This window comes from Tachyglossus aculeatus, chromosome 21, assembly GCF_015852505.1.
Source record: "Tachyglossus aculeatus isolate mTacAcu1 chromosome 21, mTacAcu1.pri, whole genome shotgun sequence".
Lineage (NCBI taxonomy): Eukaryota > Metazoa > Chordata > Mammalia > Monotremata > Tachyglossidae > Tachyglossus > Tachyglossus aculeatus.
In genome coordinates, this window is record NC_052086.1 from 11608787 (window position 1) to 11631168 (window position 22382).

General features: G+C 44.4%; 1 protein-coding gene across 4 annotated transcripts in view; it reads right to left on the minus strand.

Moving 5' to 3' along the window:
* Positions 1–278: 278 nt before the first annotated feature.
* LOC119941889 (zinc finger protein 436-like) overlaps positions 279–22382 on the minus strand; it is a 58778-nt gene continuing 36674 nt past the window's right edge. For 3 of the 4 annotated variants that reach the window (XM_038762422.1, XM_038762420.1, XM_038762423.1), the window contains 3 exons: positions 4771–5091; positions 2818–2944; positions 279–2628 (listed from right to left, as the gene is read on the minus strand). In XM_038762422.1, the coding sequence (XP_038618350.1) occupies positions 1211–2628; positions 2818–2944; positions 4771–4965 (1740 nt within the window). In that variant the 5' untranslated portion in view covers positions 4966–5091 and the 3' untranslated portion in view covers positions 279–1210. Of the gene's footprint in view, positions 2629–2817; positions 2945–4770; positions 5092–20064; positions 20172–22382 lie in introns of all 4 variants that reach the window. The other variant, XM_038762419.1, reaches the window with a different exon arrangement.

The window sequence follows — 22382 nt, forward strand, 5'->3', positions numbered from 1 at the left end:
CCCAAGCGCTCAGTACAGTCCTCAGCACACAGTAAGTGTTCAATAAACACGACTGAATATTTATTTTATTTTGTTATTATGTTTTGTTTTGTCGTCCGTCTCCCCCTTCTAGACGGCGCGCCCGCTGTTGGGCAGGGACCGTCTCTCGATGCTGCCAACTTGGACTTCCCAAGCGCTTAGTACAGTGCTCTGCACACAGGAAGCGCTCAATCAATACGACTGGATGAATGAATGAATGTACCGAAAGAGCTGGACAGAGAATGAAGAACTGACCATTCTATACTATTTATTTTATTTCGTTAGTATGTTTGGTTTTGTTCTCCCCCTTTTAGACTGTGAGCCCGCTGTTGGGTAGGGCCTGTCTCTACATGTTGCCAACTTGGACTTCCCAAGCGCTTAGTACAGTGCTCTGCACACAGTAAGCGCTCAATAAATACGATTGATTGATTGATTGACCACGGTCGTTACATACATTTGGTTTCTTTTCCGTAGGAACTCCCTAATGTCCAACAGACTCGAGGAACTTCCCGCTTCTCTGTCGCGTGTATCTTCCGGGGCGGAAAAAAATCTGACCATCGTCTAAGACTCCGGAACACGGTCCGATATGGACCCTGAGAAAAAGTATTGACAAAGCGTCGCCAAAATTACATCTCGATACGTAAAAGCGCGGATGGGAGTTGGGAGAGGGGTGAGTGGATGCGCCTCTGCTTCCTCACTCCTCTCTCCGGCGAGCTTCACCTATAAAGTCCCACAGTTGTCACCGGAATATTAGGTTAATCTCGGTAAAATACCTTCAAATATCGCATTTTAGTTGTCTCGAAAAAGGACACCGGAATATTGGGTTCATCTTGAATATCGCATTTTAGTTGTCTCGAAAAAGTACGCTGAGTTAGAGAAACCGGCACGAACGGATTTTTTTTTTTTTTAATGGTATTGGTTACGAGCTATGTGTCAAGCGCCGTTCTAAGCCCCGGGATAGACGCGCGCGGGACACGGTTCTTGTCCCTCACGGGGATTACCGTCTACGGAGGAGGGTTTCCGTGCAGGGAACCCGATTCGAAATTCTCCGACGGGCCCGGAGACGGGGGAAGTGACCGCAGGCCTTCCGGCACTAACCACGTTTGTAGGTTTTCCTTCCAGTGTGAATTCCAGTCCTTCCAGTATTCCAGCCCTTCCAGTGTGAATAATTTGATTAATAAGGACGCAGCGGTCACTGAAGGGCTTCCTCGCGGTCATCGCGCGCGTTCTCTCCAGCACAGAGCCTCTCGTGATCGACGGCGGTCGGGCGACCCCCGCGCGCTTCACCGCGGCCGTTAAATTTACCGAGTTTTCCCCGGGTGTGGATTCTCTGATGGGTGATGAGGTTTGAACGCTGACTGAAGGCCTTCCCGCATTCCTCGCATCGGTAGGGCTTCTCTCCCGTGTGGATCCTCTGGTGTTTCACGAGGTCCGAGTGCTGACTGAAGGCCTTTCCGCACGCCCGGCACCGGTACGGCTTCTCTCCGGTATGAATCCGGTGGTGTTCGACGAGGCTGGAGTGTTGGCTGAAAGCCTTCCCGCAGTCACCGCACTTGTAGGGCTTCTCTCCGGTGTGGATCCTCCGATGTTTCATCAGGTCTGAGTGCTGGGTGAAGGCCTTCCCGCACTCGTTACACCCGTAGCACTTCTCGCCCGTGTGAATCCTCTGATGGCTGACGAGGGAGGAACGCACGCCGAACGCCTTCCCGCACGCGGCGCAGCCGTAGGGTTTCTCTCCCGTGTGGATCCTCCGGTGCGTCTTGAGGTTTGAATGTTGACTGAAGGACTTCCCGCAGTCGCTACACCGATAGGGCTTCTCCCCGGTGTGGATCCTCTGATGCTTAACGAGGTCCGAGTGTTGACTGAAGGCCTTTCCGCACGCGCTGCACCCGTAGAGTTTCTCTCCGGTGTGGATCCTCCGGTGTTCGGTGAGGGTCGAATGCTGACCGAAGGCCTTCCCGCATTCGTGGCACCGGTAGGGCTTCTCTCCGGTGTGGATTCGCCGATGCTTCACCAGGTCCGAGTGTTGAGCGAAGGCTCTCCCGCATTCGCGGCATCCGTGCGGTTTCTCTCCGGTGTGGATCCTCCGGTGCTTAGCGAGGTCCGAGGGCCGGCCGAAAGCTTGCCCGCAGCCGCCGCATTTGAACGGTTTCTCTCCGGTGTGAATTCTCTGATGTTCAATGAGGCGGGAGGTCCACCTGAACTCCTTCCCGCACCGGCTGCACTGGAAGAGCTCTCCTCCGGCGTGAACCCTCCGATGTATACTAAGGTCCGAGCGCCCGCCGGCCGTCTTCCCGCGTTCCTGACACGGACGGGGCCTCTCTCCGGCGTGACTTCTCTGACGCTCAACGAGATGCGGACTCCACCTGGAAGCTTCCTCACGCTCACGGACTCTCCTCTCCCCGGAGGCTTCCCTGGCAACTCCTTCGCCGTCTCTATCCTGGATCGGGAACTCGAGCCCACCCTCCAACGCGACGGCCCTTCCGGACGCGGACGTCGTGGGGATGTCCCGTTGGAGTCTCGCCGGGAATGCCCGGTGCAGATCTGCCTCTTCGCTAATCTCCCGTTTTATGGGAATCGGCTCCTCCGCCTCGTTTCCGGTTCGGCCACCTGGAATAAAAAGTAGAATAAATCTAGAACGAATAAATCAATCTAGAATAAAAAATAACACACGGCATCCGTCTAGAGTCGCTGGTGATCGCGGGGATGACCTTTCTTAAGTAATAGCTGCTAGCTTGTCTACCTGGTGGAAGTAAATGCGGTTGAATGACTGATCGAACGCATGAATGAACGACTTACCCAGGAAGGCGAGGTTCCCGTAATTCTCCAGCATCACGTCCCAGTACAGGCTGCGCTGAGAGGGGCCCAGATGCTCCCACTCCTCCCGGCTGAAGGACACGGCCACGTCGCTGAATGTCACCGGGCCCTGAAATCAATCAATCAATCAATCAATCAATCGTATTTCTTGAGCGCTTACTGGGTGCAGAGCACTGGACTAAGCGCTTGGGAAGTCCAAGCTGGCAACATCTAGAGACGGTCCCTACCCAACAGTAGGCTCACAGTCTAAAAGGAGTCAGCGGGCCCACAGGTTCAATGTCTCATCCTCTCCCGTCTGGACCATCAGCCTTCCCTCTGACCTTCCATCCTCGTGTCTCTCCCCACTTCAGTCCACACTTCACGCTGCTGCCCGGATTATTTTTGTCCAGAAACGCTCTGGGCATGTTCCTCCCCTCCTCAAAAATCTCCAGCGGCTACCAATCAATCTGCGCATCGGGCAGAAACTCCTCACCCTGGGCTTCAAGGCTGTCCATCCCCTGGCCCCCTCCTACCTCACCTCCCTTGTCTCCTTCTCCAGCCCAGCCCGCACCCTCCGCTCCTCCGCCGCTGATCTCCTCACCGGGCCTGGTTCTCGCCCGTCCCGCCGTCGACCCCCGGCCCACGTCCTCCCCCGGGCCCGGAATGGCCTCCCTCTGCCCATCCGCCAAGCTCGCTCTCTTCCTCCCTTCAAGGCCCTACTGAGAGCTCACCTCCTCCAGGAGGCCTTCCCACACTGAGCCCCTTCCTTCCTCTCCCCCTCGTCCCCCTCTCCATCCCCCCCTTCTTACCTCCTTCCCTTCCCCACAGCACCTGTATATATGTATAGATGTTTGTACATATTTATTACTCTATTTATTTATTTATTTATTTTACTTGTACATATCTATTCTATTTCTTTTATTTTGTTAGTATGTTTGGTTTTGTTCTCTGTCTTCCCCTTTTAGACTGTGAGCCCGTTGTTGGGTAGGGACCGTCTCTATATGTTGCTAACTTGTACTTCCCAAGCGCTTAGTCCAGTGCTCTGCACACAGTAAGCGCTCAATAAATACAACTGATTGATTGATTGATTGACTGAAGAGAGCTAGTTTGGCGGATGTGAGAGAAGCAGCGTGGCTCAGTGGAAAGAGCCCGGGCTTTGGAGTCAGAGGTCGTGGGTTCAAGTCCCAGCTCCGCCACTTATCAGCTGGGTGACTTTGGGCTAGTCACTTCACTTCTCTGGGCCTCAGTTCCCTCCTCTGGAAAATGGGGATGAAGACTGGGAGCCCCCCGCGGGACAACCTCATCACCTTGTAACCTCCCCAGTGCTTAGAACAGTGCTTGGCACATAGTAAGCGCTTCTAGGCTGTGAGCCCACTGTTGGGTAGGGACCGTCTCTAGATGTTGCCAACTTGTACTTCTCAAGTGCTTAGTCCAGTGCTCTGCACACAGTAAGCGCTCAATAAATATGATTGATTGATTGATTGATGATTGATTGAAAAGAGCTAGTTTGGCGGATGCTAGAGAAGCAGCGTGGCTCAGTGGAAAGAGCCCGGGCTTTGGAGTCACAGGTCATGGGTTCAAATCCCAGCTCCGCCACTTGTCAGCTGGGTGACTTTGGGCGAGTCACTTCACTTCTCTGGGCCTCAGTTCCCTCATCTGGAAAATGGGGATGAAGACTGGGAGCCCCCCGCGGGACAACCTCATCACCTTGCAACCTCCCCAGCGCTTAGAACGGTGCTTGGCACATAGTAAGTGCTTAATAAATCATCAATCGTATTTATTGAGCGCTTACTGTGTGCAGAGCACTGTACTAAGCGCTTGGGAAGTACAAATTGGCAACATATAGAGACGGTCCCTACCCAAGAGTGGGCTCACAGTCTAAAATGCCATCATCATCATCATCATCATCATCGTGTTGGGAGGGAGGGCATTCCGGGCCCGGGGGTCCCCGCTCACCGGCCGCTCCGGTCCATCCGTGTCTCCCGGCTCTCCTCCGCTGTCCTCTCTCCGCTCCGTCTCCTTCATCCCAAGCCGGAGTCGGTCCAGAGCATCGCTCGTTCCCGACATCCGCCGGGCGCAGAATTGGCGGAAGCGCTTGTGGATCTCCCCGTCCTTACTGGAATCAGGCCCGTGGGCCCAGTTTTCCTCCATCGTCGCCGCGGGAAACAATTCCTCCTCTTCCGAGGCCGGGAAACGGGGCTCCGGATCGGTAGTCGCGGCCCCCACTTTGCAGGTGGAGTCGCTCCGGCTTGGGGCAAGGCGTGGGCCGCTCTGGGGCTGCGGATCAATAATAATAATGTATATATGTTTGTACATATTTATTACTCTATTTATTTTACTTGTACATATTTATTTATTTATTCATTGTAAATGAATTATCATTATTCATTATCATTTGATAATGATAATTATCATTATTCATTATCATTAATATAATTATTCATTATCATCATTCATTTGATAATGATAATTATCATTATTCATTATCATTACTATAATTATTCATTATCATTATTCATTCATTATTTATTTATTTATCATTACTCTATTTATTTATTTATTTATTTTGCTTGTACATATCTATTCTCTTTTATTTTGTAGTATGTTTGGTTTTGTCTCCCCCCTTTTAGACTGTGAGCCCGCTGTTGGGTAGGGACTGTCTCTGGAGGTTGCCGATTTGGACTCCCCAAGCGCTTAGTCCAGTGCTCTGCACACAGTAAGCGCTCAATAAATACGATTGATGATGATGATAATAAATAAAAAAATAGAGTAATAGATCCGTACGAACCTATATCCATATATGCAGGTGCTGTGGGGAAGGGAAGGAGGGAAGGCGGGAGGGATGGAGAGGGGGACGAGGGGGAGAGGAAGGAAGGGGCTCAGTCTGGGAAGGCCTCCTGGAGGAGGTGTAAAATGGGCGTGAAGATTGTGAGCCCCACGTGGCTACCTAATATCTACCCCAGTGCTTGGCACGTAGTAAGCGCTTAACAAAAACCATTACTATTACTATTATTATTATTAATTATTTTATTATTGATAAATAATAAAGCACAATCCTCTGTTGTCTATTATTACTAATTATTTTATCATCAATCATCATCATCAATCGTATTTATTGAGCGCTTACTATGTGCAGAGCCCTGTACTAAGCGCTTGGGAAGTACAAATTGGCAACATAGAGAGACAGTATTACTAATTATTTTATCATCAATCATCATCATCAATCGTATTTATTGAGCGCTTACTATGTGCAGAGCACTGTGCTAAGCGCTTGGGAAGTACAAATTGGCAACATCTAGAGACAGTCCCGACCCAACAGTGGGCTCACGGTCTAAAAGGGGGAGACAGAGAACAAAACTGAACATACTAACAAAATAAAATAAATAGAATAGATATGTACAAATAAAATAAATAAATAGAGTAAAAAAAAATCTGTACAAACATATATCTATCTATACAGGTGCTGTGGGGAAGGGAAGGAGGTAAGATGGGGGGGATGGAGAGGGGGACGAGGGGGAGAGGAAGGAAGGGGAAGGAATAATAAAACACAATCCTCTGTTGTCTGTCTATTATTACTAATTGTTTTCTTATTGATAAATAATAAAAACACAATCCTCTGTTGTCTGTCTCCCCTTTCTAGACTGTGGTTGGGCAGGGGCCGTCTCTATAGGTTGACGATTTGTACTTCCCCAGCGCTTAGTCCAGTGCTCTGCCCATAGGAAGCGCTCAATAAATACGACTGAATGAATGAATGAATAATAATAATGATGGCATTTATTAAGCGCTTACTAAGTGCGGAGCACTGTACTAAGCGCTGGGGAGGTGACACGGTGATCAGGTGGTCCGCTGTTGGGCAGGGACCGTCTCTATATGTTCCCAAGCGCTTAGTCCAGTGCTTGGCACGTAGTAAGCGCTTAACAAAAACCATTACTATTATTATTATTATTATTAATTATTTTATTATTGATAAATAATAAAACACAATCCTCTGTTGTCTGTCTATTACTACTAATTGTTTTATTATTGATAAATAATAAAAACACAATCCTCTGTTGTCTGTCTCCCCTTTCTAGACTGTGGTTGGGCAGGGGCCGTCTCTATAGGTTGACGATTTGTACTTCCCCAGCGCTTAGTCCAGTGCTCTGCCCAAAGGAAGCGCTCAATAAATACGATTGAATGAATGAATGAATAATAATAATGATGGCATTTATTAAGCGCTTACTAAGTGCGGAGCACTGTACTAAGCGCTGGGGAGGTGACACGGTGATCAGGTGGTCCGCTGTTGGGTAGGGACCGTCTCTATATGTTCCCAAGCGCTTAGTCCAGTGCTTGGCACGTAGTAAGCGCTTAACAAAAACCATTACTATTATTATTATTATTATTAATTATTTTATTATTGATAAATAATAAAACACAATCCTCTGTTGTCTATTATTACTAATTATTTTATTATTGATAAATAATAAAAACACAATCCTCTGTTGTCTGTCTCCCCTTTCTAGACTGTGAGCCCATCGTTGGGTAGGGGCTGTCTCTATAGGTTGACAATTTGTACTTCCCCAGCGCTTAGTCCAGTGCTCTGCCCACAGGAAGCGCTCAATAAATACGATTGAATGAATGAATGAATTAATAATAATGATGGCATTTATTAAGCTCTTACTAGGTGCAAGCGCTGGGGAGGTGACAAGGTGATCAGGTGGTCCGCTGTCAGGTAGGGACCGTCTCTATATGTTCCCAAGCGCTTAGTCCAGTGCTCTGCACACGGTAAGCGCTCAATAAATACGACCGATCGATTAACATGAATGTTCTGTAAAATCAGAACATCTGGGGGAACTCTTAATACTTGAAGCTGCACAGAGAAAGAGCCTTTTGTTTCCATAAAATGAGGCCAATGTGATGGATGATGATGATGGCAATTTATTAAGCGCTTCAAATGAGGCCAGTGTGAGGCATCATTAATGGATGATGATGATGATGGCATTTATCAAGCGCTTACTATGTGCAAGGCACTGTTCTAAGCGCTGGGGAGGTGGCAAGGTGATCAGGTTGCCCCATGGGGGGGCTCCCAGTCTTCATCCCCATTTTCCAGATGAGGGAACTGAGGCCCGGAGAAGTTGTGAGTCACTTCTCTGGGCCTCAGTTCCCTCATCTGGAAAATGGGGATTCATTCATTCATTCATTCCTATTCACTGAGCGCTTACTGTGGCAGAGCACTGCATTAAGCGCTTGGGAAGTACAAGCTGGCGGAGCCGGGATTTGAACCCATAATAATAATAATGATGGTGTTTGTTAAGTGCTTACTATGTGCAAAGCACTGTTCTAAGCGCTGGGGAGGTTACAAGGTGATCAGGTTGTCCCACGTGGGGCTCACAGTCTTCATCCCCATTTGACAGATGAGGTAACTGAGGCCCAGAGAAGCGAAGTGACTTGCCCAAAGTCACACAGCTGACAAATGGCGGAGCCGGGATAATGGCTTAATAAATGCCATTATTATTATTATTCCCTCATCTGTTAAATGGGGATTAAGACTGTGAGCCCCACGTGGGACAACCTGATTCCCTTGCATCTACCCCCACGCTCAGAACGGTGCTTGGCACATAGTAAGCGCTTCACAAATACCACCATCATCATCATCCTCCTCATCCAGCGCTTAGAACAGTGCTTTGCACCTAGTAAGCGCTTAATAAATGCCATCATCATCATTATTAACTGTGTGTCAGTGGCCTTGGAGAATGGCAGGCAAGTCTCCCACCAGAAAACCCGGTGGAAGAGAAGCAGCATGGCTCAGTGGGAAGGGCCCGGGCTTTGGAGTCCGAGGTCGTGGGTTCAAATTCCGGCTCCCCCACTTGTCAGCTGGGTGACTTTGGGCGAGTCACTTCACTTCTCCGGGCCTCAGTTCCCTCATCTGGAAAATGGGGATGAAGACTGTGAGCCCCCCGTGGGACAGCCTGATCACCTTGTAACCTCCCCAGCGCTTAGAACAGTGCTTTGCACATAGTAAGCGCTTAATAAATGCCATTATTATTATTCCCTCATCTGTAAAATGGGGATGAAGACTGGGAGCCCCCCGTGGGACAGCCCGATCACCTTGTAACCTCCCCAGAGCTTAGAAAAGTGCTTTGCACATAGTAAGTGCTTAACAAATGCCATTATTATTATTATTATTATTATTCTCTGTGAGCCCCCCGTGGGACAACCTGATCACCTTGTAACCTCCCCAGCGCTTAGAACGGTGCTTTGCACAGAGTAAGCGCTTAACAAATGCCATCACTATTATTATTATTATTCTCTGAGCCTCATTTACCTCATCTGTAAAATGGGGATGAAGCCTGGGAGCCCCCCGTGGGCCAACCTCATCACCTTGTAATCTCCCCAGCGCTCAGAACAGTGCTTTGCACATAGTAAGCGCTTAATAAATGCCATTATTATTATTCCCTCATCTTTAAAATGGGGATGAAGACTGGGAGCCCCCCCGTGGGACAGCCTGGTCATCTTGTAACCTCCCCAACGCTTAGAACAGTCCTTTGCAGATAGTAAGCGCTTAACAAATGCCATCACTATTATTATTATTATTCTCTGAGCCTCATTTACCTCATCTGTAAAATGGGGATGAAGCCTGTGAGCCCCCCGTGGGCCAACCTCATCACCTTGTAATCTCCCCAGCGCTCAGAACAGTGCTTTGCACATAGTAAGCGCTTAATAAATGCCATTATTATTATTCCCTCATCTTTAAAATGGGGATGAAGACTGTGAGCCCCCCGTGGGACAGGCTGATCACCTTGTATCCCCCCCAGCGCTTAGAACAGTGCTTTGCACATAGTAAGCGCTTAATAAATGCCATTATTATTATTCCCTCATCTGTAAAATGGGGATGAAGACTGGGAGCCCCCCCGTGGGACAGCCTGGTCACCTTGTAACCTCCCCAGCGCTTAGAACAGTGCTTTGCACATAGTAAGCGCTTAATAAATGCCATCAGCATCATCAAAACCTCTCCTTGCTGGGTTTCCGATCTACTTTCGTGGCTCAGTGGAAAGCACCGTCCCAAGCACTGGGGAGGTCACAAGGTGATCAGGCTGTCCCATGGTGGGGGCTCCCCGTTTTAATCCCAAGCGCTCAGTACAGTGCCCTGCACCCAGCCAGCGCCTGTCCTCACCGCAGGGCGCCGGCCTGTCTGGCTTTTCATCTGTACGCACCTAATAATGAAGGCGTCTATTAAATGCTTTCTTTGTGCCAAGCATTGTGCCCAAGGGATCGCTTGCTTTTGATCTCCACATCAACCACCCCCCGGGCTTCAGGGTGCAGCCAAGTGGCACTCCAATCTTGTATTTTTATTTTTATTTTATTTTATTTTCACTGGGAGCCCACTGTCGGGTAGGGACCGTCTCTAGATGTTGCCGTCTTGGACTTCCCAAGCGCTTAGGACAGTGCTCTGCACACAGTAAGCGCTCAATAAGGGTAGGGACTGTATATGTTGCCAATTTGTACTTCCCAAGCGCTTAGTACAGTGCTCTGCACACAGTAAGCGCTCAATAAATACGATTGATGATGATGATGATGATAAATACGACTGACTGAATGAATGAACAGTGACAATAATAATAATAATGATGGTATTTATTAAGCGCTTACAACGTGCAAAGCACTGTTCTGAGCGCTGGGGAGGTTACAAGGTGATCAGGTTGTATTTATTGGTACAGATTTATCCTATTTATTTTATTTTGTGAATATGTTTTGTTTTGTTCTCTGTCTCCCCCTTCTAGACTGTGAGCCTGCTTTTGGGAAGGGACCGTCTCTATATGTTGCCAACTTGGACTTCCCAAGCGCTTAGTACAGTGCTCTGCACACAGTAAGCGCTCAATAAAGACGACTGAATGAATGAATGAATGAATGAACAAACAGTGACAATAATAATAATAGTGATGGTATTTATTAAGCGCTCACTACGTGCAAAGCACTGTTCTAAGCGCTGGGGAGGTTACAAGGTGAGTAGGTTGTATTTATTTGTACATATTGATCCTATTTATTTTATTTTGTTAATATGTTTGGTTTTGTTGTCTGTCTCCCCCTTCTCAACTGTGAGCCCGCTGTCGGGTAGGGGCCGCCTCTATATGTTGCCAACTTGTACTTCCCAAGCGCTTAGTCCAGTGCTCTGCACACAGTAAGCGCTCAATAAATACGATTGAATGAATGAATGAACAAACAGTGACAATAATAATAATAGTGATGGTATTTATTAAGCGCTCACTACATGCAAAGCACTGTTCTAAGCGCTGGGGAGGTTACAAGGTGAGTAGGTTGTATTTATTTGTACATATTTATCCTATTTATTTTATTTTGTTAATATGTTTGGTTTTGTCGCCTGTCTCCCCCTTCTAGACTGTGAGCCCGCTGTCGGGTAGGGGCCGCCTCTATATGTTGCCAACTTGTACTTCCCAAGCGCTTAGTCCAGTGCTCTGCACACAGTAAGCGCTCAATAAATACGACTGAATGAATGAATGAACAAACAGTGACAATAATAATAATAATGATGGTATTTATTAAGCGCTTACAACGTGCAAAGCACTGTTCTGAGCGCTGGGGAGGTTACAAGGTGATCAGGTTGTATTTATTGGTACATATTTATCCTATTTATTTTATTCTGTTAATATGTTTGGTTTTGTCGCCTGTCTCCCCCTTCTAGACTGTAAGCCCGCTGTCGGGTAGGGCCCGTCTCTATGTGTTGCCGACTTGGACTTCCCAAGCGCTTAGTACAGTGCCCTGCACACAGTAAGCGCTCAATAAATACGACTGACTGACTGAATGAATGAACAAACAGTGACAATAATAATAATGATGGTATTTATTAAGCGCTTACAACGTGCAAAGCACTGTTCTAAGCGCTGGGGAGGTTACAAGGTGATCAGGTTGTATTTATTGGTACATATTTATCCTATTTATTTTATTTTGTTAATATGTTTGGTTTTGTTGTCTGTCTCCCCCTTCTAGACCGTGAGCCCGCTGTTGGGTAGGGACCGTCTCCATATGTTGCCAACTTGTACTTCCCAAGCGCTTAGTCCAGTGCTCTGCACACAGTAAGCGCTCAATAAATACGACTGAATGAATGAATGAACAAACAGTGACAATAATAATAATAATGATGGTATTTATTAAGCGCTTACAACGTGCAAAGCACTGTTCTGAGCGCTGGGGAGGTTACAAGGTGATCAGGTTGTATTTATTGGTACATATTGATCCTATTTATTTTATTTTGTTAATATGTTTGGTTTTGTTGTCTGTCTCCCCCCTTCTCGACTGTGAGCCCGCTGTCGGGTAGGGCCTGTCTCTAGATGTTGCCGACTTGGACTTCCCAAGCGCTTAGTCCAGTGCTCTGCACACAGTAAGCGCTCAATAAATACAACTGAATGAATGAATGAACAAACAGTGACAATAATAATAATAATGATGGCATTTATTAAGCGCTTACTACGTGCAAAGCACTGTTCTGAGCGCTGGGGAGGTTACAAGGTGATCAGGTTGTATTTATTGGTACATATTTATCCTATTTATTTTATTTTGTTAATATGTTTGGTTTTGTCGCCTGTCTCCCCCTTCTACACTGTGAGCCCGCTGTCGGGTAGGGCCCGTCTCTAGATGTGGCCGACTTGGACTTCCCAAGCGCTTAGTACAGCGCTCTGCACACAGTAAGCGCTCAATAAACATGACTGACTGACTGAATGAATGCAGAGCACTGTACTAAGCGCTTGGGAAAGAACACTACAACAACAAACCTGTACATATGTTTATACAGATTTATTACTCTATTTATTTTACTTGTGCACACGTACTATTCTATTTATTTTATTTTGTTACTATGGTTGGTTTTGCTGTCCGTCTCCCCCTTCTAGACTGTGAGCCCGCTGGTGGGTGGGGACCGTGTCTAGATGTTGCCAACTTGGACTCCCAAGCGCTTAGTACAGCGCTCTGCACACAGTAAGCGCTCAATAAATACGACTGAATGAAACACAACGCTTGTCGCAGCCTGGCTTTATGCAGGCGGTTGTTTCAGGGGGGCACAGCAGTGGCCCCTTCTACCCCGGGGCCTGGCTCAGTGGAAAGAGCCCGGGCTTTGGAGTCAGAGGTCATGGGTTCGAATCCCGGCTCTGCCCCGTGTCTGCTGCGTGACCTCGGGCAAGTCACTTCCCTTCTCGGAGCCTCAGTGACCTCATCTGGAAAATGGGGATGAAGACTGGGAGCCCCACGTGGGACAACCTCATCACCCTGTATCCTCCCCAGCGCTTAGAACAGGGCTTTGCACAGAGTAAGCGCTTAACAAATGCCATCATTATTATTATTATTATTGCTATTTTGCACATAGTAAGCGCTTAATAAATGCCATCATTATTATTATTATTATTACTATTTTGCACATAGTAAGCGCTTAATAAATGCCAACGTTATTATTATTCTTATTATTCTTACTATTACTATTTTGCACATAGTAAGTGCATAATAAATGCCATCATTACTATTATTATTATTATTACTATTTTGCACATAGTAAGCGCTTATTAAATGCCATCATTATTATTATTATTATTACTATTTTGCACATAGTAAGCGCTTAATAAATGCCATCATTATTATTATTATTATTACTATTTTGCACATAGTAAGTGCTTAATAAATGCCGTTATTATAATTATTATTACTATTTTGCACATAGTAAGTGCTTAATAAATGCCATCATTATTATTATTATTATTATTATTACTATTTTGCACATAGTAAGCGCTTAATAAATGCCAACGTTGTTATTATTATTATTATTATTACTATTTTGCACATAGTAAGCGCTTAATAAATGCCATCATTATTATTATTATTATTTTGCACATAGTAAGTGCTTAATAAATGCCGTTATTATTATTATTATTATTATTACTATTTTGCACATAGTAAGTGCTTAATAAATGCCATCATTACTATTATTATTATTATTGCTATTTTGCACATAGTAAGCGCTTAATAAATGCCAACGTTATTATTATTATTATTACTATTTTGCACATAGTAAGCGCTTAATAAATGCCATCATTATTATTATTATTATTACTATTTTGCACATAGTAAGTGCTTAATAAATGCCATCATTACTATTATTATTATTATTACTATTTTGCACATAGTAAGCGCTTAATAAATGCCAACGTTATTATTATTATTATTATTATTACTATTTTGCACATAGTAAGTGCTTAATAAATGCCATAATAATAATTATTATTATTACTATTTTGCACATAGTAAGTGCTTAATAAATGCCATCATTACTATTATTATTATTATTATTACTATTTTGCACATAGTAAGCGCTTAATAAATGCCAACGTTATTATTATTATTATTACTATTTTGCACATAGTAAGCGCTTAATAAATGCCATCATTATTATTATTATTATTACTATTTTGCACATAGTAAGTGCTTAATAAATGCCATCATTACTATTATTATTATTATTACTATTTTGCACATAGTAAGCGCTTAATAAATGCCAACGTTATTATTATTATTATTATTATTACTATTTTGCACATAGTAAGTGCTTAATAAATGCCATAATAATAATTATTATTATTATTACTATTTTGCACATAGTAAGCGCTTAATAAATGCCAACGTTATTATTATTATTATTATTATTACTATTTTGCACATAGTAAGCGCTTAATAAATGCCATCATTATTATTATTATTATTACTATTTTGCACATAGTAAGCGCTTAATAAATGCCAACGTTGTTATTATTATTATTACTATTTTGCACAAAGTAAGTGCTTAATAAATGCCATCATTATTATTATTATTATTACTATTTTGCACATAGTAAGTGCTTAATAAATGCCAACGTTATCATTATTATTATTATTATTATTACTATTATTATTATTATTATTATCTCAGAAGGCCTGATCTCAACCAGTAAGCACCCGAAGGTGAAACCACTGCGCGTCGGCCCCCTCCCCTATGAGTAAAGGCCCTATCTCCTTCATCAGGGTGTAGTAATCGCAGCCGGGGCCCTAACATCTGTCGGTTGTATTTACTGAGCGCTAACTATAATAATAACAATAAAAATGATCATAATGATGGCATTTGGGACGCTGCAGGGCTGAGGGAGGGGCGGGTAAAGCGCACAAATCCAAGGGCCAAGAACAAGAGATGAATAAAGCCAAGGCCAACAAGAGCAAAACCCAAAATAGAATAATATTCATTCCTCCAATCGTCTTTATTGAGCGCTTACTGTGTGCAGAGCACTGGACTAAGCGCTTGGGAAGTCCAAGTTGGCAACATCTAGAGACGGTCCCTACCCAACTGCGGGCTCACAGTCTAGAAGGGGGAGACAGAGAATTAAACAAAACATAGTAACAAAATTCATTCATTCATTCAATCGTATTTAGTTATCCATTCATTCAATTGTATTTATTCATTCATTCATTCAATCAATCATATTTATTGAGCGCTTACTGTGTGCAGAGCACTGGACTAAGCGCTTGGGAAGTCCAAGTTGGCAACATCTAGAGACGGTCCCTACCCAACAGCGGGCTTACAGTCTAGAAGGGGGAGACAGACAACAAAACAAAATATAGTCACAAAATTCATTCACTCATTCAATCGTATTTAGTTATCCATTCATTCAATCAGTTGTATTTATTCATTCATTCATTCATTCAATCGTATTTATTGAGCGCTTACTGTGTGCAGAGCACTGGACTGAGCGCTTGGGAAGTCCAAGTTGGCAACATATAGAGACAGTCCCTACCCGACGGCGGGCTCACGGTCTAGAAGGGGGAGACGGACAACAAAACAAAACATAGTCACAAAATTCATTCACTCATTCAATCGTATTTAGTTATCCATTCATTCAATCAGTTGCATTTATTCATTCATTCATTCATTCGTATTTATTGAGCGCTTCCTGTGTGCAGAGCACCGGACTAAGCGCTTGGGAAGTCCAAGTTGGCAACATAGAGAGACGGTCCCTACCCAACGGCGGGCTCACGGTCTAGAAGGGGGAGACGGACAACAAAACAAAACATAGTCACAAAATTCATTCACTCATTCAATCATATTTAGTTATCCATTCATTCAATCAGTTGCATTTATTCATTCATTCATTCATTCGTATTTATTGAGCGCTTCCTGTGTGCAGAGCACTGTACTAAGCGCTTGGGAAGTCCAAGTTGGCAACATCTAGAGACGGTCCCTACCCAACAGCGGGCTCACGGTCTAGAAGGGGGAGACAGGGAACAAAACAAAATATAGTAACAAAATTCGTTCATTCATTCAATCGTATTTAGTTATCCATTCATTCAATCAATTGTATTTATTCATTCATTCATTCATTCAATCGTATTTATTGAGCGCTTACTGTGTGCAGAGCACTGGACTGAGCGCTTGGGAAGTCCAAGTTGGCAACATCTAGAGACGGTCCCCACCCGACAGTGGGCTCACAGTCTAGACGGGGGAGACGGAGAACAAAACCAACCATGTTGGTTTAGAAGCAGCGTGGCTCAGTGGAAAGAGCCCGGGCTTTGGAGTCAGAGGTCCTGGGTTCAAATCCTGGCTGCGCCACTTGTCAGCTGGGTGACTTTGGGCAAGTCACTTCACTTCTCTGGGCCTCATCTGGAAAATGGGGATGAAGACTGTGAGCCCCCCGTGGGACAACCTGAGCGCCTTGTCGCCTCCCCAGCGCTTAGAACAGGGCTTTGCACATAGTAAGCGCTTAACAAATGCCCTCATTATTATTATTATTATTATTATTATTATTATTATCATTATTAAGTCACTTCACTTCTCTGGGCCTCACCTGGAAAATGGGGATGAAGACTGTGAGCCCCCCGTGGGACAACCTGATGGCCTTGTCACCTCCCCAGCGCTTAGAACAGTGCTTTGCACATAGTAAGCGCTTCATAAATGCCATTATTATTACTATTATTATTATTATTATCATTATCATTATTAAGTCACTTCACTTCTCTGGGCCTCACCTGGAAAATGGGGATTAAGACTGTAAATCCCCCGTGGGCCAACCTGAGCCCCTTGTCACCTCCCCAGCGCTTCGAACAGGGCTTTGCACATAGTAAGTGCTTAATAAATGCCATTATTATTATTATTATGCACATAGTAAGCGCTTAACAAATGCTATTATTATTATTATTATTATTATTATTATTATTATTAAGTCACTTCACTTCTCTGGGCCTCACCTGGAAAATGGGGATGAAGACTGTGAGCCCCCCGTGGGACAACCTGATGGCCTTGTCACCTCCCCAGCGCTTCCAACAGGGCTTTGCACATAGTAAGCTCTTCATAAATGTCATTATTATTATTATTATTATTATCATTATTAAGTCACTTCACTTCTCTGGGCCTCACCTGGAAAATGGGGATTAAGACTGTAAATCCCCCGTGGGCCAACCTGATGGCCTTGTCACCTCCCCAGCGCTTAGAACAGTGCTTTGCACATAGTAAGCGCTTAATAAATGCCATTATTATTATTATTATGCACATAGTAAGCGCTTAACAAATGCCATCATTATTATTATTATTATTATTAAGTCACTTCACTTCTCTAGGCCTCATCTGGAAAATGGGGATTAAGACTGTGAGCCCCCCGTGGGCCAACCTGATGGCCTTGTCACCTCCCCAGCGCTTAGAACAGTGCTTTGCACATAGTAAGCGCTTAACAAATGCCCTCGTTATTATTATTATTATTACCAGTATTAAGTTACAGTGCTTTGCACATAGTAAGCGCTTAATAAATGCCATCATCATTATTATTATTATTATTCTCTGGGCCTCATCTGGAAAATGGGGATGAAGACTGTGAGCCCCCCGTGGGACACCCCGAGTGCCTTGTCACCTCCCCAGCGCTTAGAACAGGGCTTTGCACATAGTAAGCGCTTCATAAATGCCATCTTTATTATTATTATTATTATTATCATTATTATTATTACGTTAGCAGCCAACAGGCTGACCTGCTGACGCGGCAGCTGGGACGCTGACGCTTCGAAGGCCCATTTCTGCGAGGCCTCGGGGTGGGGGCAGAGGGGACTGAAATAGGCCGGGAACGTCTCCAAGCTCTTTATATACACACGGAAAAGTCGGCTAAACACTTGGGATGATTCGGTGTTGGCTCCGGTCTTCGTTCCGGGAAAACCGGCCGATCCACTAGGGAGAGGCACCCGGGATCTTAATTAGTGTGAAAAAGCCTCCCACCTCCCAACAGCAGCGAAGGAAGGTGACAAAATGGCCAAGGTGCCTCCATCTTGCGTCGTGGCTGCGGGGCCGGACGTCGGCGACTTTAATTTCGAAGAAAAAGTACACGATAATAATAACGATGGCATTTATTAAGCGCTTACGATGTACATATCGATTCTATTTATTTTATTTTGCTAGTATGTTTGGTTTTGTCCTCTGTCTCCCCCTTCTAGACTGTGAGCCTGCTGGTGGGTAGGGACCGTCTCTAGATGTTGCCGACTTGGACTTCCCCAGCGCTTAGTACAGTGCTCTGCACACAGTAAGCGCCCAATAAACACGATTGATTGATTGATTGATTGTTGGCAGAGATGGGACTTATCTATTCTATTTTATTTTGTTAATATGTTTGGTTTTGTTGTCTGTCTCCCCCTTCTAGACTGTGAGCCCGCTGGTGGGTAGGGCCCGTCTCTAGATGTTGCCGACTTGGACTTCCCCAGCGCTTAGTACAGTGCTCTGCACACAGTAAGCGCCCAATAAACACGATTGATTGATTGATTGTTGGCAGAGATGGGACATATCTATTCTATTTTATTTTGTTAATATGTTTGGTTTTGTCCTCTGTCTCCCCCTTCTAGACTGTGAGCCCGCTGTCGGGTAGGGACCGTCTCTAGATGTTGCCAGCTTGGACTTCCCCAGCGCTTAGTACAGTGCTCTGCACACAGTAAGCGCTCAATAAATACGACTGATTGATTGATTGATGGAGGAGATAAACCTGAACACATTTATAAGTAGAACGGTCAATAATAATAATAATAATAATGGTATTTATTAAGCGCTTACTAGGTGCAAAGCCCTGTTCTAAGCGCTGGGGAGGTGACAAGGTGATCAGGTTGTCCCATGGGGCGCTCCCAGTCTCCAGCCCCATTTGACAGATGAGGCAACTGAGGCCCGGAGAAGTGAAGTGGAGTTGAAGCAGCGTGGCCCAGTGGGAAGAGCCCGGGCTTTGGAGTCAGAATTCATGGGTTCGAATCCCGGCTCTGCCAATTGCCAGCTGTGTGACTTTGGGCAAGTCACTTCACTTCTCTGGGCCTCAGTTCCCTCATCTGTAAAATGGGGATGAAGACTGTGAGCCCCCCCGTGGGACAACCTGATCACCTTGTAACTTCCGCAGCGCTTAGAACAGTGCTTTGCACATAGTAAGCGCTTAATAAATGCCATTATTATTATTATTATTAAGTGACACAGCTGGCAGTTGGCGGATTCTCTGCCCCCGGGAACCCCCTGTCAGGAGCCGGGATTCGAACCCATGACCTCTGACTCTGACTCCACAGAGCCCCGCTGCTCCTCTCATCTCTAAAACGGGGATGAAGACTCTGAGGCCTACGCAGGAACTGAGTCCAACCCGGTTAGTCTGTATCCACCGCCGTTGCTGTGTGACCTTGGGCAAGTCACCTCACTTCTCTGAGCCTCAGTGGCCTCATCTGTAAAATGGGGATGATGACTGGGAGCCCCACGTGGGACAACCTGATCACCTTGTATCCCCCCCAGCGCTTAGAACAGTGCTTTGCACGTAGCAAGCGCTTAACAAATGCCATCATCATTATTATTATTATTATTATTATTACAGTGCCTGGCGCGCAGGAAACACTTAATACCGTTAAAGAAAAAATGAAGCTCGGTAGGAATAAGTGCAGAATTAAAAGCGACGCAGATACACGGTGAGGAATGAATGACTACATCATCATCATCATCAATCGTATTTATTGAGCGCTTACTATGTGCAGAGCACTGTACTAAGCGCTTGGGAAGTCCAAATTGGCAACCTATAGAGACAGTCCCTACCCAACAGTGGGCTCCCAGTCTAAAAGGGGGAGACAGAGAACAAAACCAAACGTACTAACAAAATAAAATAAATAGAATAGATACATCTACGCACCCCCAAGTATTATCATAATAGGACGCTCGTGGGCTTGCAATTAAGGAAGATTTGCAAACTGGCAATTATTTACCTCACGCCCAATGCGCCGCGTGTGTTCTCGCCCATTCCTTCCAACGCGGCATCACGTTTTTATCCGGATTTTTCGCAGGCCGAATGCTCCTTTAATCCGCCACCAAGCTAAACCCAGAAACATCCAGTGAAAAATTCACATTCCGGCAGGACGACGTTTGGTGTCTATTTTCTATTTCTTTTATTTTGTTAGTATGTTGGGTTTTGTTCCCTGTCTCCTCCCTTTTAGACTGTGAGCCCACTGTTGGGTAGGGACAGTCTCTATAGGTTGCCAACTTGGACTTCCCAAGCGCTTAGTACAGTGCTCTGCACCCAGTAAGCGCTCAATAAATACGATGGATGATGGTGTCACGCTGCCTCACAAGCCCACTCCGAATGGTGATTCTGTCACTAGAAAAGCTAGACTGTTGCTAGAGATGGTGCCAGGAAGGAATTCTCTTTTTTAAAACGGCGTTTGGAGGTGGATTTTAAGTGTTTAATGTGGGTTAAACGCTGTTCTAAGCGCTGGGGTTGCCTTGAAGTGGGGAGGTCACAGTTCAAATTGCAGGGAGGAGGATTTGACCCCACAGGGAGGTAGCTGAGACACAATTAGAAATGAAGTGAATTGACTATTACTCTATTTATTATTGCAGGGAGGAGGATTTGACCCCACAGGGAGGTAGCTTAGACACAATTAGAAATGAAGTGAATTGACTATTACTCTATTTATTTATTTACTACTCTATTTATTTATTATTACTCTATTTATTTATTTATTACTCTATTTATTATTACTCTATTCATTATTAATCTATTTATTTATTTATTACTCTATTTATTTATTTATTTATTTTATTATTACTCTATTTTATTATTACTCTATTTATTTGTTTATTTTATTATTACTCTATTTTGTTTGTGCATATCTATTCTATTTATTTTATTTTGTTAGTATGCTTGGTTTTGTTCTCTGTCTCCCCCTGTTAGACTGTGAGCCCATTGTTGGGTAGGGACTCGTCCCCCTCTCCATGCCCCCCATCTTACCTCCTTCCCTTCCCCACAGCACCTGTATATATGTTTGTACATATTTATTACTCCATTTATTTATTTATTTACTTTGCTTGTACATATCTATTCTATTTATTTTATTTTGTTAGTATGCTTGGTTTTGTTGTCTGTCTCCCCCTTTTACACTGTGAGCCCGCTGTTGGGTAGGGGACTCGTCTCCCTCTCCATCCCCCCCGTCTTACCTCCTTCCCTTCCCCACAGCACCTGAATATGTGGATATATGTTTGTACAGATTGATTACTCTATTTATTTATTTTACTTGTACATATCTATTCTATTTATTTTATTTTGTTAGTATGCTTGGTTTTGTTCTCTGTCTCCCCCTTTTATTTATTATTACTGTATTTATTTATTATTATTCTATTTATTTATTTATCACTCTATTTATTTATTTTATTATTACTGTATTTATTTGTTTTATTTGTGCATATCTATTCTATTTATTTTACTTTGTTAGTATGCTTGGTTTTGTTCTCTGTCTCCCCCTTTTAGACTGGGAGCCCGCTGTTGGCTAGGGACTCGTCCCCCTCTCCACGCCCCCCATCTTGCCTCCTTCCCTTCCCCACAGCACCTGTATATATGTTTGTACATATTTATTACTCTATTCATTTATTTATTTATTTTGCTTGTACATATCTATTCTATTTATTTTATTTTGTTAGTATGCTTGGTTTTGTTCTCTGTCTCCCCCTTTTAGACTGTGAGCCCACTGTTGGCTAGGGACTCATCCACCTCTCCATCCCCGCTCCTTCCCTTCCCCACAGCACCTGTATATATGTATATATGTTTGTACATATTTATTACTCCATTTATTTATTTATTTTCCTTGTACATATCTATTCTATTTATTTTATTTTGTTAGTATGCTTGGTTTTGTTCTCTGTCTCCCCCTTTTAGACTGGGAGCCCGCTGTTGTGTAGGGGACTCGTCCCCCTCTCCACCCCCCTCCTTCCCTTCACCCACAGCACCTGTATATATGTTTGTACATATTTACTACTCTATTTATTTATTTTCCTTGTACATATCTATTCTATTTATTTTATTTTGTTAGTATGCTTGGTTTTGTTCTCTGTCTCCCCCTTTTAGACTGGGAGCCCACTGTTGGGTAGGGGACTCGTCCCCCTCTCCATCCCCCCCGTCTTACCTCCTTCCCTTCCCCACAGCACCTGTATATATGGATATATGTTTGTACAGATTTATTACTCTATTTATTTATTTATTTTGCTTGTACACATCTATTCTATTTATTTTATTTTGTTAGTATGCTTGGTT